Source organism: Copidosoma floridanum, unplaced genomic scaffold (genome assembly GCF_036245765.1).
Source record: "Copidosoma floridanum isolate Cflo_tuat_1 unplaced genomic scaffold, Cflo_Japanese_pri ptg000011l, whole genome shotgun sequence".
Classification (NCBI taxonomy): domain Eukaryota; kingdom Metazoa; phylum Arthropoda; class Insecta; order Hymenoptera; family Encyrtidae; genus Copidosoma; species Copidosoma floridanum.
The window spans coordinates 13039585-13056496 of NW_028321888.1; the positions used below are offsets into that span (position 1 = coordinate 13039585).

Consider the following 16912-nt stretch of genomic DNA (forward strand, 5'->3'; position numbering starts at 1 on the left):
TTTAAAAAGTTGTTAACGTAAAAATTAGTACGTTTATTATAATAAAAAAATTCTTCAAGTAAATTACCTTAATCTATGAGACCGGTAGTAATTAAAAAATTTTTTAATTAGTAGTCAATAAAGAAAAGTTTAATTATATTTATTGATTTAATTTGATTCAGAAATGAAAAAAGATACTATTTTTTCCTCAATCTGTTAGATGGTCGTAATTAAAATACTTTTCAGAATAGTGCTCAATAAAGAAAAGTTTGATTGTACTTATTCATTTAATGTGATTGAGAAATGAAAATATTACTTTTTCAAATTTTTTTTTCATCAGCTATAACGTCTCTAATGTTTTAATAATATTTGTAATATTTTGCATTTAAAAATGTTGGATGTAATATTATAACCACAAATGAATAATGTAGTTAATTTCATGATAAAAAAACCGGTTTCAAGTAACGATCAACTAGCAACTCATCAGTTACACTATCTACGATAACTATACTGTTCAACTTCAAGCATTAGCTTTTATTAAATAAAATTCAGTATTTGTCTTGCTGTTTTGCAGCGATTGTCTTATATTTGTGACATTTACATACGGGTTTTTATTTTGAAAAGTTGTTGATTTCAACCTTCATGAAAATACTTTATCCTAGGAGGATCTAGCAGCAGATGCGGCTAGCGAAACTACAACGGAATCAGAAGCTACCTCTACCGAGCCAACACCAACACCACCAATTCAGACACCAGAACCACCTCCACCTGAGCCAGAACCAGGTAACGAGATTGTTCAATTATAACGTTTTTTAAACATCGAATAATTTTTTTTAATATCAGTGTACTTCGGTATGTATTTAATTGAGCACTAACATGATCAAGTAGGTGGAAAAAAAGGTTTCTTTCGCTATTTTTGTATCACAGTCTCATTGAGAGTACAAGTAATATAGTAATTAAAAGAATTTTAAATTAGAATTGCATTTTAAGCATGCCATGCAACCTAAACAAGAACCTGAATATTTCATAAATATTTTACATGAGAATTGTAAAACATAGTAATGATGAAAATATAGAAAGTGATTTGATTTAAAACAATGCCCGAAAACAAGTCGTCAAAAAATATATGTTATAAGTCTAGTGCAACACATTGTTATTCAATGAAGTTAATTTGCTCTTTTATCTTATTATATCTTAATATGTTTTTAACACTGCTTCGACAAATTTTTTATTACATGGCAATGCTTCTACTCATAGTTAAATATTAGATAGAATTGTAACAAATAACCATTTTTTTAATTTCTCATATACTTAAGGTATTTTATTTAAATAAACAAACGATTCTCACAACAGCTTGAATAGTGAAAAATTATTGAAAGGCTTCATCGGCATTTGCTATTGAATCTATTGAAAAAAAAGTTTTGCTTTGCTTTTTTGATAGCCTCGTCACATCTAAAAAGTTTTAATACATGGTCATGTAATAACTAATCAATATGATTGATTAAAATTAATAACAAGTGATTAAAATTCTTCGACAAACCAAAAGTATAATCCAATCACATAAGTTTGTAAAATTGTTTTGTTTATGTTTGAATCGGATAATGATTGTCTAAAAGGAAAGCATTGTGTGTTTTTTTTTTTTTTTTTTTTAAACAGATTGAGCTGCAAATAACATTGAAGTCTTCCTATAATTTTTGAAGATTGAAAAATACATGCTCCTATAGCATTTCAATTTCTTGCTATGTATGAAACTATCTTAGCTATCTTTTCAGAAATTTTAGCATACAAAATGCAAAAGGGTCACTTCCATATTAGAGAACACGTTAAAGACAGTGATCTTAACCTAATACTTTGACTCATACGAAATGGATTGTTTTTAAATGTGGATAAAATTCATTTTTAAATTTTTTTACACTTTAATATTTAGTTTAACACCCCTTCAAGTTTTTTTTCTTTTTTCATCCTCTAAAACCATCTTGAAAAAAGGAAATTACCATTATTAGAGTATGTATTTGCCAATAAATACGTCGGTAGTTGTAAAATGATCAAATTGACTTATTTAATCATATATATGTGAATGTTGTTGATTTTAAACTGAATAATAATACATAATTTTTCAACAGAACCAGAACCAGTGATTGAAGAAGCGAAATCTCCTATTCCAAAAGGTAGTTACGAATTGACTTCAGTACTTATTGCACAGTCTAACAAATTGTTTCAAACCACTGTTTCATAAATTTTGTCTTTAAATATTTATAGACGATTGTGTTAGTATTTCGGATGCTCATATTATGTTCTCTTTGTGTTAGTAAAATTAGTTACTTATATGTGTACATGGTTAATCTGTTTCTTGTTTTTTGGTTCGTAATGAACATTTGCATTTACATTTGTGGAACATAAATTTTTTCGATAAATTACTTTTTACTTTTTTACTGATAAATGTACGTGAAGCTTAATGTAGAAATTCAGGTCCATAATTATGATTTTTTACCTTTTTGTTTGATTTTACTGGAAACAGATATCGTAACATTGTAAAGTGGATTTGTTAATTATTATGTGTGAAACAAAAAATTTTTTCATGTTATTGGAATATTGTAAATTTTTTTGTATCCACTTTAAATATTGTCTTCAAAACTTTTTACCAATTTTATATGAATTCGATTTACATTTCAATCATTCTGAGTGACATAAGTATTTTTAAGTGTCCGTACAATTAATATAAAAACGGCGTTCTTACTTTTAAAATTTGTCTAATATATTCGCTTATTAGAGCTATCCATGTTTATTAATCATGTTTATGTTCTATAGTGACTTACAATAGTTGCTTAAAATGAAATTTATAAGTTTTTTGTTAAATTAATACCTTCAGATCAATATGTTATTAATAAAATGACAAATATCTTTAAAAATTACTAAAATGGAAAAAAATTATAAATATTTTTTTTTTTTTCGTATTAAAATAGTTTATTCTTTATAAAAAATTTACATTAACACAAATTTTATACATCCAAGCGAAATTACATCAATTAATATTTGTTTCAAAAAATAAAGAAAAAGATCAATTAATACATGCTCACGAAGGTGACACCAATATTGTCTGAAGGTTTAATAATGATAGTATCATGTATTTGAATATTTAACTATGTGTATCCAATATATGTATCCTATAAAAATAACAATTTGATGTATTATTTAATAAAACCTATCCTTATTAAATAGGTTCTACCTACCTATCCTTATTAAATATGAAAAAATAATGTCCTGTGACCTCGTTCACGTAAAACTTACCTTTAAATTAATGTTTTGAGCATAACTTAGTACTGACAGTAGTATTCAAAGTGATTTTTGGATAGAAAAACAAAAGGTGAAATTAAAATAAATAAAACAAATAAAAAAGTCAGATTTGTTGATCCTAATTTTTTAAATGTTTTTTGAAACTGTACTTTTACAACTGTGAAATTAAATATTATAATTCACCAGTTTTTCATATGATCACACATTAAATTTGTCTGTTTTTAAAAATTAACTCCTTAAAATATTGTAGCTGAGTTATTAAGTTATTACTACGAAACATTCACGTACCTTCAAAGTTTAAATTGAAAACTTGAGAAGCTATGTCATATGAGTGTAACCAGAATTTAAAAAAAAAATTGTTGGAACGTTACTGGTAGGCCAGGTGGTTTTAGGGCTATTTTATAGGCTAAGTTTATATCGTGGCTGCGCTTGTGAGGTGTGTGTATATATGCATTTCTAACAAATATTATTAAAAAATCAAGTTCAAAGGAAACGCAACAGTAAGCAAAATATTATTTTTCTCACAAGCACAAATATATTATTTTCGAGGGGAAAAAGACCAAAAAATATCTTTTACTGATAATCCAGTCTCGGCCAAAAAAAAAACTTTTTCTTACAATTATATGTCTCTGACCTGTAGCAGTACTTCTCAAGCATGAGCGTACAATTGAAATCAAAGAGAACGGTACAAGGTATCGGAAGACGTGAAAAAAAAGTCTCGTGGTCGTCAACCTCGATGCGAGCGGGCGTCGCCTTTGGCAACTTAGACTTTGATTTGTCACTACTACTTTGGCACTAGTTGTGTCATCAATTACGTCACCTTTGTCATTGCGCAACTTAAAAAACGATGGGTGCTATGCGCCGAGCTCGCGCGATCATTCTAAAGCAAGACACCATCGGAAGCGGGTTGTTGCTAATTTAAGGGTACATCACTCGTGAATGAGTACATTGTTGTGCTTATAATATTGCATTCAAGTGTATTAAGTTTTTGTAAAAGCGATTGTAAGAAAAATGACTATCACACTGCCAATGCCTGAAAAGAATGACCGTAAGTTTCTTGTTTACCATTCAATATTCGATATTTAGGCTTATTGTTCGCATCGAAGATAAAAATTACGATTAGGGGGTTCTTGAATAATTTAAATTATTTTTCAATACTAAATGATCAACTATCAACTGTGATGAATCTGGCGTACGGAATATTACTTTTTAAATTCATTGACGGTAATAGAAATATTATTTTTTCGTATGTTAGAAATCGACGCGTTCTGTAATTTAAGTAGTCAAACTTGTGTCAAATTGCTTCGATAATTATTTATTTTAAGTATTGTTCAATACTAAGAAACGCACTAACAAATTTTTAATTTATTTATTTACGTTTTTTGTTACATATTTCCCTGTTTACTTATTTTTTGTTTTTCATACCCAAAAATGTTTCTTGTTATGTGCTGTTATTGTCCATGATTCCCAAAGTATTTATACTGAACACCTGCCACCTTCTAAGAACTTGAACAAACTTTTCAATAAGAACAACTAGTGAATTTAAAAAAATTTTTTTTTAAATAAAAATTGTATTGTTTTAAGAATTCATTTCATAGAGACTTGTAAAAGCGTTGAATGATTATAAATTTCTAGAACCACCACCACCAAATCCGGTGAACGTGCTTAATTTGCTCCTTTCGAAACTTAAGGCCATGGAAGGAACGGAACCTTCAACAGAGATATCTGAAGTGGACATCGAACTGTGTAACAAGATTTACCACATCCTCAATCCCTGTAAGGATAATTTGGAAATTTTTTTCTTGTGTGTCTCATTTTAAAATTACCAGTTTCTTCTTTAAAAATTAGAAAATAATCCCAATAATTATCTTACCGTGCGCTATGTAAAGATACTGTGATTCTAGTTATTTTATAAAAATCATTTTAGTCTCCTATTTCTATTTAAAAACCTTTTAGTAATTTTTTGGCTATTTTTACAGTGGTTGTGTCTTATTTTTTTTTTTGTATGCTACATTCGGTGGATGGCAAGCATTGCTTGCCTTAGGAAGTGCATTCACCAAGTTATTTTTAGTTACTGATACAATCAAAAAAATGTTTTGTTGATCCTTTGTTTCTACTGAAAATTTATATTTGATAACAAAAACAAAATTTAAATCATTTTCTGCAAAGTTACGTAAAAGATTTGTAATACACAGTACTACAATAATTTTTTTCAATTTATGAAAATTGACTAATTTTTTAATTTAATCATGTGAACGGATCTTTTTTCAACCAGGTTTATACATGGGTTAATTATTTAAGCAATTAGTCGAATTGTTCCAATCTCTTTATAAATATTATATAGTGAGATAAAAAATTAAAAAGCATTAAATTGAAAACTTTATGAACTAAGTCATAAAATATAACTGTTTTTTGTAATGATAGTACTAAATAAAACTACATATGATTGGGATGAGTAATCAGCTTAACAAAAAAACTTCTATCCTCAGTCAGTTAAAGTTTGATCTTAGAAAATTGAAAGATATCACGTCGAGATCCTCCCATATCTAATTGCAGCTTCTGAGAGGTCTTTGGCTTAGTTTTTACTTCAAGAGCTGTAAAATGAGCCTAAAAATAGTTATCTCAAAAACTCTCTTAACATAAAAAAATTAATCGTTTGTCGTCAAAATGAGACGCGTGCATTGTTGCGCCGAATTAAACATTTGTACGCTGAGTATAACCTACTGGAGGATAAATTCGTTAATACCTTCTCATATTATACAAACATTGCCATTAAAGGACAGCTACCAATTTTCCGTAACAAAATAATTCTCGATAAAACCGTATAATCTCTAATGAATAGCTGAACCAGTCGAGGGAGAGGCACCAGTTGACGGAGCCCCATCAGCGGAAGGAGCGACCCCAGCGGAAGGTGCAGGACCACCAGCCGAGGGAGAAGTACCGGCCGAAGGAGCTCCACCAGCCGAAGGAGGCGGCGATGCGGCCCCACCTGCTGAGGGAGCACCAGCATCCGACGCACCTCCGGCTGATGCACCTCCGGCTGATGCTGCCCCAGCCGAAGCTGCGCCTGCTGCGCCCGTTGTCGAAGGTACGCATGTATACGTTTTAGGTGAATCTCTTTTTTTCTTCCTCAATGTGATACGTCGAAGGTTAGGATTTTACCAGAGCAAACAGTATACCTACAACCACATGCGTATGAGTGGAGAAGATTTTTTAAAATTTATTAATACTTGCAACATTACATCAGATGTCAGCTATTATTTAGATCAGTTAGACAATGATTATCTTATTTTAGATGTAAACGCAAATCACACAAATGTAGAATAAGATTAATAACATTCCTCAACCTAATATCAATCTAAAACATAATCTGAAGCAAAAGAACAGATTATTTTCACGTTGCATGCAGCAAGTCTTAAAAAAAATGTATAAATCCTTAAAAAAATTCTCTTTTTTTCAAGATTTGTAACTTTCGTATTCAGAGCTTTGTTTTATCATGTTTACTTTATACTATAATGGGGTGAAAACCTGTTTTTTAATTGTTTTTAAATGTTTATTGACTTCCACACTTTGAGTTAATTAAAACTGTATAGAATGAACCAAAAATAGGTGATTTTTTCATACTCTCCGATTTCTTTTTTAACTTTTAAGTATGATAAAGGTATTAAAAAAATTATTAAAAATATTTAAAAAATATAGTTTTTGAAGTATACGATTTTCTTTTTGACACCAAAATTGCAAGTCATTAAATTTTCAAGATATGTCCAGAAACTGAGTTTTTTAACCTGTGTAGATAACTTTTTTGACTATGAAGGTATAAAAATATCTTTTTTTAATGTGTACGATATTTTATGTAATTATCAATTTAATTATTATTCTTCATTTATAGATTACAGGTAAACTTACTGTATTGAACAACATTCAACTAGAAATTTGCCACAACGTTTCTTCTCATTTGATACTTAATAGTATAAAATTAATAGTACATCTCGTTCATAATGTTTTATTTAATTATCAAATAGATTGTATTTTTATGGATTGAATTAATTATAAAGTATTAAAAGTAATTTTTCAAACAAAAAATAAATATTAATTTTTTTTTTTTTTTATTGACATCAAAATAAACGTCATTATGTAATAAATGTTAAATTAAAAATTTGATTGATTAAATATTAATTGTATGGTTAACTTTGAAAATAATTTTCAATTATGTAAAATTTTATTTTTAATTTTATTAAATTATAAAATAATTCTAAATTTAATGTGTTTTTGTTATTAATAATTGAAATTTTCAAAGTTTGATTTGGTTTTCAAATTTTTATTGATATTGAGTACGTATGTAAGTAGAGTATGAGTAAGTAGTTCAAAGTTTTATTTATTTGAGATCTAGATTGTTTCTCGACTGCATGTGGACCTAAAATGTTTAAAAAAAGAGTTACATACGAAAAACTGATTTTCATTTCTCTGACTTATGTAATTTTAGGGCTGGTAAAATTTTCAGATTTTAGACCGTCAAGTTGTCGCAGATAACGCTACAAACCAAAATTGAGTTTATTGGGATGTGCAGTTTTGAATACAGTCGATTTACATGTATTCACAAGTGATAGGTACACTTTTTGCTCTGGTAAAAATATAAGGCACGTCTGTGAAGGTGTCACTTCGAATAACACTGATATTTCTCATCTTATGAAATATTAAAAAATTATAGTTAAGAAAATTTATAGTTAATAATTGTATTTTCTCAGACTCGTTGGTTTTATCGGGATTCCTAATCAACTCTACACTTGTAGCTAAAATTACCAACTCTTAACATCATATTTAATATTCATGCACTGAGAAACCCACGTAACACAGATAAAATATATGTATACATATTTAATATTTAATCCGTAAAACATTATTCTCAAGTCTTTGCGTTTCATGAAAATATTTGTACTTATATTTATATGCACCTTAATGTTGGGTTTGAAATAAATTTGCATCGTCGCAGCAAGCTTTACTTTCACACATCTGTAATTTTAAAAAATAATCTAAATCTATTTTCCCTTCAACTAACATTCACTTTCACATTATTTTAGCTTTTACTTTTTTTTTTATTTCAAACTACTCTTCGATTGAAGTGTGATATTATTTCAACAAATTTAGCTCAACCTACATTTCCGTCTCCAGTTGAATATTAACCGATCGCTCAAGTCGTCAAATAATGTCTAAAAGTGTTTGACATAAAAATAAAGTGTTTAAAATTTTTCTCTTAGTTTTTATCTCTTTTATAATGATTTATGTGTAAATAGAGCTAGTTTGATGGTAGATTACGGATGATTTAATGAATTGTCAAACACTTGTAAACATTGCCGTGCTGCATTTTTTGTAACGTTCGTAAATTTAACTGACACTCAGACTCAAAAAATATTATATGCACAGTAAAATATATATCAGAAAAAAGGGTGGGCGGCGCGCGTTGATGCCACCACTCGAAATTTGAAATTCCAATCGCGCGATCCATTACACACGCTCGGAGTAAAAAAAATGCAGACAAGCGCAGTCCCGCATGCTTTATTTAGCCGCGATTTCTTCTGGCACACGATCCTCAAGCTACCGGAGCACAGTATATATATATACCTATACTCTGCGCTTGGCTTATCTCAACGGGCGATCTGCCGCCAATGCTCTGGAAATTCTTGTTTCGGGAGTCCTAATTTTTGTAAATTGGCCGAGAAGTAGATCGATGGTGGCGCATATTTCGGTAGCAGGTCCTTTTTGTGGCTTCGGTCGGCTCAACCTGTATTTTATAAACTATACATTCGCACATTCGATTTAAAGGAGGGCATATACACCAATACAAAGCACGCTCGTGGTATCGATTCCAGACACTTGAAATCGAAAAATATGAAAGATGAAGTCCACAAAAATTGCATTGTTTTATTTGTTTAAATAAAAATTAGTTCATCATTCGTGCAAAGCGTTCATGAAAATGTGCTGATGAAATTTTACTATTTTCAGCTGCTGCGTAATCGTGAGCCATCGAGGGATGATGAATGTGTGGGCCCTCCACCACTGCCACACATTAAATTTTTTTTCACCTGCTGACGTCACTAGATTGCACGAGCACACGTGCACACAACCTTTAAAACCGACCCTACCCGCTCCCATCATGTGAAATAAAACGGAGGACCTCATGTGCGAGTTTCATGTTTTGGCGTATCGGAGTCAGCAGTTGATTTGTACTTGTGCGGTGGACGTCCACGAAAGTGGCGTGAGAAAGAAAACATCTTCCAATGAAAGGGTGAAAAGCGTTTGTTGATCCACCAGAGCGTATATTGTGCAGGTAGTCGAAAAGTTGTAGGGGCGAAAAAAGCGCATTAGCTTCGTTACAAAGGTACGAAATTTCGTCGAAGAAAGTGGAAAAGAGTTCCCTAACTCGCTGAACAGAGTTGAAATCAGTTTGTTCTCTCTGTTGGTCAAACATTTGACTCTGACTCGTGAACACGCGGATCTGGAGATGGGAAGAATGTCGGGAGGTTGGGAGAGAGAAAGAAAAAAATAACTGGGAAATGTACGGGTGCTGGAGTTTCATACTCACCCGAGCGGATGGAATTTTATTTGACGAGCACTTGATGTCCGTAGGATGGTCGGCCCGAGCTTGTGCGACCTGTGTGCGCGAGTGTTTGCGCGGTCGAGTGACGGAGGTTGGAAAAAAGAATGGAAAAATTTAAACTAGGAAATAAAAATAAAAAAAATAAATAAACAGAATGGATGACCATCAACACTCTGTGGTCTCGCTGGGGAGGCGGAGAATCGTTGCGTCGTATAATCGTTCGTGGTATGCTCAAATAGAAACGGAAGGCGGAAGAAAAAGTTTATCCAGAGTGTGGAAGGAGCTTTCTTTTGCTCAATTTTTGGCATGGTATACGTTTGATTGTTAACTTTTGTTTTTTTCTTCTTTTTTTGCATGAAATTTTTATGAAAAATTTGTTGTCGACGCGAGCCTAAATCATCAAGATTTTGGTTATTTTTTTTTTGTTTCATTTAAACGAATGCCATTGCGTCAAAACGAGCAACACTTCAAGATGTAAATGTAAGACTTGCGATTCAGTGACTTTTCGAGTTATTGTCGTGTCAATGAGTTGTGAACTAATTGCAGTTATTGAAATGCTTTTAAAATTCGCACTATTGAAAAAAAAAAAAGTCATTTGTATAATTTCTCATGATGATCACCTCATCGATATGACTGTTTGATCCATAACTGTAATTCAATTTCTCAAAATTTTGATCAGCGTATCAAACGTCTGTGTCTCTAAAATGTAAATATACATGGTGAAAAACACAAAACATAATGTTCCAATAGTCACACAATCAGACTACTAAAAAAAACTGTTTGTTCGATCATTAACTCATTACTCGTTAGTTTTAGGTGATTTTATTAAGACAACTGTATTTAATTCTAATAAAGTGTTGATGTACACGAAGATTAAAGTGAGTACCGTACAACCATAGATCCTTTTGTATTATTCCCTGTAATGGCTTTTATGTTGCATTTCATGAGCTGGAGAATTAACTGACTTTAAATTTATAAAATATATCCTGAAGGACTCGACATTATGTTTTCTTTTGAATGAATTCATGTAAATAAGTGATTGTAAAAGTACCTCATGCACCTCATTCTCTTATTACACGAAATCGAGGTTTATGCAAGAGTAGCAATCATCATGCATGCAAACCTATACTACACGATAAAATTATCTAGTAGACGCAAGAAAATCAATGAAAGCAAATAAAAGTGTATATTTTTAAACATTGAAAAAAGGATTACCTAAAATCCTTCGATGACTTTCGAAAGTGGAATGTCATGCGTAATTGACTATGACTCAACAAATGGTAACGAGGTAAGTATCTTTTCAAAGAAAATTTTGACTTTTAATTTAGTTAACGACTTAGATAAAACAGTTATTTTTTTCTGAGTACAATTTGTCATCAATGATTAATTTATAAGAGAAACATAATGCTAAACGACTTAAAATATCAATGACAGGCTATACATACATATCTATACCTACGACTTTACAGAGTTTTGGTAATTCGTAAGTTAGTCGTCTATGACGAAACGACTCGAAAAAAACACATTTATTTTGGTAAGAGAGTCTTTTACAACAACTAGTTTTTCTTTCATTTTTTTTGCTATAATTTTATTTTTATCATAAGAAAGTAATAAATTATATCATCAGTTGTAGAGCTGATTATTACCACTTGCCAAGTGAATCGAATTGAGAATCCACCGATGCTGGTATGATTTAATTGTACACCTTCAATTCGGCCAAGGCAAATTGAATGCACTAATGAATCCTTGAATAATGATAAAACCGATAGGCCTACAATAACTACAAGACCTTTTTTCTAACCGTAGTTATCTATCCTGTTATCCATAAATCGACACAACTTTGCACGAGAATTTCGAGGTTCACAAGTGGACAAATGGGCTCCTAACAAACAAAATTTTGCTGGTATTCGCACAGAAAGGACCGCAGCCAGGATGGCAGTCTATTTCATGTGTACATATATACATATTTCTCTCGACGAAGAGTAGAGTGAGAGGGTACGAAAAGGTGTGGGAGGGACTGGAGGTCTATTGTTCCGAAATTATTGCTGAGTGGGTTGGTACAGTATAGGTATGCACGTGCGTACATATACATATATATGTGTGTGTTCACGTATCACACAAATCTTCCAAAACCGCGATCTCGGACTATCACCTGCCATCTTCTTCTCCCCTTCGACATACAAAGCTGCGTAGCAGGTATTCAATACTCGATGTGTCACTGTCCGTCTCCTTCTTTCTTCCTTCTCTTCCTCACTTGTATAGTTTTTGTTATTCCTCCTCCCCCTTTGCCCTGTACGCCAAGCGCGATTGTAATTTAGGCAACTGCTGTGCCAGGCTTTCCTTATACCTGCTACAACCTCTCAAAAGGCTTTATTGTTTTATTGAGATGGACCTTCGCTTTATTTTTTATCTGATTTGGATGGTTAGACGTTGGACAATTGATACAAGTGGAAACTGATACTTTGTACCTCACTTAGACAGAAAATATTTTTATGAAGAATTTTTAATGTCTCACAGTACTTATTTAAAATTTAACATTAAGACTTTATTTATCGTACAAGAATTATGTTTAACTGTACTAAAATTTGAACTACACATATACACATATTCATTGATATCACTGAGCACCCGATTTCTTGAAAAAAAATTTTTTTCTTACTCTAAAATGTTTTTTTTAATTTAAGTCAATGGGAAGAGATATGTTATTCCGTGACGTAAATATTTACTTTAAACACTAAAAAAAATTTTTTGAAAAAAACAATTACTGAAGTACATGCAATAGTTCTCTGTTAATGAACTTTAATTTAAAAACAAATTAAACAAAATAAAAGTAGAGTGATATTTTTTGTTGAAAAAAAAGCTCGTTTAGTAATATAAACAACAACCGTTGCATTACTCAATTTCTTGTAATGTATATACATAAATTTAAATTAACTTCTTTTTGAATCATATATAGGCACCAAAAAACTGTGACCGCATTAAAAATAGTGAAATTGTAAGGTGTATTGTTATAAGTCGGGTCAAAAAAGTAATCAGGAACACCATAACTTGATTTTAAGTAATATTTTTCACTTTGTACGTCAATAGAACCTCTGAGGCCATCCAGAAAGTTAATACAAGCTGAAAGAAAAACGACAAAATGCGAGACCGATTGAAATAAGCTGGAAGGCATGGATTTTTAGTAATTGGGATTGGTATTTTTGGATAAGATAATGCGTGACGTCGTTTTAAGCTGTTTCCTGGCCTGTGGCTTTTTTATGATTAGCCATATCTCTTTCACCACTTAAGTCGCACCCTTGGTCGTATCACTTTCAAAGTAACCACGTACACATTTGTGTATGAAATTTCCCGGTGTTTCTATACTATTTCAGTTTTTACTGCCGAAGGAGCTGTACATTTGTTGTATCCAACAAAAGCCATTCACTGTATTGAAGGTTTTCATAGCAGATCAAATTGTTTTGTTTGATAAAAAATAATTTACAGCAGAAAAAAAACAGTGTTTTATTGTTCCAATATATTTAGTTTGTGCATCTTATAGATACGTAAGGTACACAAATCTGTCACTTTGTCACTTGATCTGTGTCCATACACAACTAGAGGTGTAGTGCTGCCATGAAGCTCAAACTGTGGCTATCATTTACGTTTATCATCATCCTTGTACAATGTAAGTATTCTTTGGATATTAAAAGTTTTGTAAGAATGCATACACAATCGTTTTAATTCCGTAAACCTTTGAATCATCTTTTTATTTTTTTGAATCGTCTTTTTTTTGGTGGACAATTATAGCAAGTATTTCGTTTTTTTTGTTGATTTCCCTCAAAAAAATTAACTGATAGAGTTTCTCGTATTCGAAATGGAAATATTATAAAAGTAAAAATGTACGGTAATAAAACCCAGAAGAAGAAGAAACAGTCAGTGTTGCAATGTACATTATAGATATTTTATTGGATTTAACAATTATGTAAATCTTATCATCAGAAATATTATATGTCCACAATATAATAAAATTGCACTTAGTAGGATTAAAAAAAATGAGAACTATTAAAAACTTGTAACAACATTTACATGAATTTCATTCACATACAAGATTTAAGCCAAGATTTAAGCTACAAGGAAAAAAATACTGAAATGTTATTTTCTACAACGTTAAGTAAATCATAGAAATTTAAATAAACAATTACCAGATTCGAATAGAGTTTAAAAAAAATAGTACTTAATAAAGATGAAAAATATCCCTCTTTTTAAAATAAACTTAACTACTACTGTTACATTATTCAGTTTTAACAAATATACCAAATATCTCGGAATGCTAGTTTGAAATAATTAGACTTAAAAAGTAAGCTTAGCCATAACTTTCTTATTGTCGTAATGTATATATAATGTACAACCTTATTTCCTTAATTGACAATATTCATCAAATATTAAAATATCCCTTATCATGGTTATTACTTATTTTTTTATCAGGTTTTAGTGTTATTGCGAAAATAAGAACATCACCAACACTTTTTCACAGGAATCAACATTCAGTCCATAATTGTAAGTAGTGTGATTAAAATAATTGTATGATATTTTGGTTCAAATTATTGTATTTTATATTGTTCGTTTTTACAATAAATGATATAATGATGTATAATGATAATAGGCAACTATACTCCATTAGTTGCGTAATGATTTTCTGATTTTGACTTTCAAATAACGTACATTATTCTTACTTGTCATGCATGAATACTTATAAGTGCGATTTTAAAAAAGCCACTCTTTTCCTCAGTTCATCCAGCATCTCATATTTCAAACGGGAATCCTCCACAAAGTCATGTGTATTTAACCGCACAACAAAGTCAAGCCCATGGACTACCAGCTATGAGTGAGTCGAGCTACTAGTAATAAATAGTTATTTATATTAGCAGTATCTCCAAAAATTCAAATTATTTTTCCTAGCTCATCCAACATCTCATATTTTAAACGGGAATCCTCCGCAAAGTCATGTGAATATAAACGTACACCAAAGTCAAGCCCCCGCACAACCAGTGAACGGCAACGGTCCCAGCATGGCGAAAACGTTCATTGCAGCAGCTGGTGGTGGAATGGTGGGCAGTGCGGTAGGTTCTGCGATTGGGAGCGCAATAAATAGTCATAGTGGAGGGGTCAATCCTAATCCTAGTCCAGTCAATAGCTATCCTATCAACGCTGGAGCTTCGAGTTCAAATTCTAATCCTAGTTCAGTCAACAACTATCCTAATAATGCTGGTACCACTACCACAAACATTACCTCATCCGCACCAACATCATCCATTTCGGGTAAAACAATAGCTATTATAGTTGTTGTTCTGCTTTTAATAGTAATCTCCCTAGTACTTTTAGTACTATATATAATTTTGAATTAAATTAACTGATTTCACCTTAATTATATTTTGTGCCAAACATTAAAGCCAAAAAATACTAGAGTTTCTATAATCAAGAATATGTTATAATAACCTTATCTTGTAATTGGTCAATGTTTTATGCAAACAAGAACTATTCTTGAGAAACATGTTTTTCTGCAATCATTCAAAGGATTGTTCTGAATAAATTATTCAAAAAAACTAACAACTCCTGATTCCATCAATAATGTATGTGAAAAGTTATTCTTCCTAATTCTGTTTTAATAATCACAGCGTATATTTAGAATATTTTTATGTCTTATGATTTGATACCTAAGTCTAACAAATCAAACTAAGGTAAACATTAAAACACGAATGAGCTGTTAAAAGATAGACTTGTGGGGTAGCAGAAGTGAACTCACCCAGTCTATCGTTCGATGGGTGACTGTTAACTGCTAGTTTTCGGGGACACCGCGTCCTTTTGTTAGGAGTAGTAGACCTGTGTCACACGCTAGCTCAAAAAATGGGCAGGAACGCTTATCGCGGGAAAATCGTGAGAAAAGACAATAGCTGAAAATCTACAATTGGCTAGAGCTGCTCTAGTTTAGCCACTCAAAAATTAGCACTTTCCACACCCCACCTGTTCTCCCATAGGCGTCAAGGGAAGGAAAAGTGATTCAGTTACTCGTGTTCTTCCTTTGTATTTTACATCCAGATTTTACAGATTTTTCCTCGTAACTTAATATTAACATTAAGATAAAATATTACTTATATTTATTAATGCTAGGCACTATTTGTTAATTCAATCAAACTTATCGCATAAAGAGTGGCAAAAAAAATAATAATAATTATAATAATAATACTACGCCCGTCGCGAGTTAACATAATTAGATTTGCGGGCAGTTTTGACTGATTATAATGTTGCAAAAATAATTCAGAATGTCTGGTAGAATTTCGGTCAACTTATTTTTGATTGCTAGTCGTCAGAGAGGAAGTTGGTTCAACGTACCTTGAGGATTCCGAAATTCTGTTACCTATGTTGGAGGCAGAAGGACGGACTCTCTCTTGACATCTCTGAATCAGGAAAAGGTGAAAGGGCTATGACTTTTCCGTTTTCCTTTATATTTGAAAAAGTAACAAAATTTAACCAGATTACGAATTAGGCTATTTCAAATGGTTTACGAAATCGGTGGTACAATAAAAAGGGGTTACTCGGTAAATCATGCGTCTGCGAAAATAAACAGTAAAAATCGGAAAATTTCTTGAAAGTTAATAATGTTGCTCTGTTAGGTTTACCGTAGTTAGCTCTTCTGCAGGTATATTATATGTAGCTATTGCTTACTGCAGGTGTAGCAGGTATGTGTTTGTTTTTGTATATTAACTATAGTTTTATTTTATCTTAGTCTATACGTTTTAATTCTAAGTAATTATATTCTTTAATATTATTTCTCAGGGTAGCTATTACCATCTAAACTTTTGTATTTATTGGTTTCTGAAGTTTATTTTATTTATTTGCATATGAGATATTAGTTCTTTTTTATTTCTGGTCAGCGTAAGCCACCAGCGTCCCTGTGTTATTCTTTGTAGTTGGATAAATATTGAGTACAGTAAAATTTTTTGGCAAATAATGAATTATTTTTAACCAGTTTTTCATAATTCATACGAGCACTTAACTTTTTTAAAC

General features: G+C 31.3%; 2 protein-coding genes across 2 annotated transcripts; both read left to right on the forward strand.

Annotated features, from left to right (window-relative positions):
• Positions 1-370: 370 nt before the first annotated feature.
• On the forward strand, positions 371-9986 carry LOC106643877 (uncharacterized). Its single transcript, XM_089589990.1, has 7 exons — positions 371-379; positions 642-762; positions 2103-2147; positions 4909-5049; positions 6116-6361; positions 9669-9791; positions 9898-9986. Exons 1-7 carry the CDS (start codon positions 371-373, stop codon positions 9984-9986), a joined length of 774 nt encoding a protein of 257 aa, XP_089446116.1.
• A 3425-nt stretch (positions 9987-13411) lies between these two features.
• Positions 13412-15307, forward strand: LOC149375202 (uncharacterized). Its single transcript, XM_089590065.1, has 4 exons — positions 13412-13532; positions 14333-14404; positions 14637-14732; positions 14807-15307. The coding sequence occupies exons 1-4, from the start codon at positions 13481-13483 to the stop codon at positions 15250-15252; spliced, it is 666 nt and encodes a 221-aa protein (XP_089446191.1). The 5' UTR covers positions 13412-13480; the 3' UTR covers positions 15253-15307.
• Positions 15308-16912: the final 1605 nt, after the last annotated feature.

Excerpts from the sequence above, each read along its gene's own strand:
- LOC106643877 (XM_089589990.1), top strand. Across the intron at positions 2,148-4,908 it reads GAAATCTCCTATTCCAAAAG|AACCACCACCACCAAATCCG; the intron begins GTAGTTACGAAT and ends ATAAATTTCTAG. Across the intron at positions 9,792-9,897 it reads GATGGGAAGAATGTCGGGAG|GATGGTCGGCCCGAGCTTGT; the intron begins GTTGGGAGAGAG and ends TGATGTCCGTAG.
- LOC149375202 (XM_089590065.1), top strand. The coding sequence starts at position 13,481 with ATGAAGCTCAAACTGTGGCTATCATTTACGTTTATCATCATCCTTGTA. Across the intron at positions 13,533-14,332 it reads TATCATCATCCTTGTACAAT|GTTTTAGTGTTATTGCGAAA; the intron begins GTAAGTATTCTT and ends TTTTTTTATCAG. Across the intron at positions 14,405-14,636 it reads TCAACATTCAGTCCATAATT|TTCATCCAGCATCTCATATT; the intron begins GTAAGTAGTGTG and ends TCTTTTCCTCAG.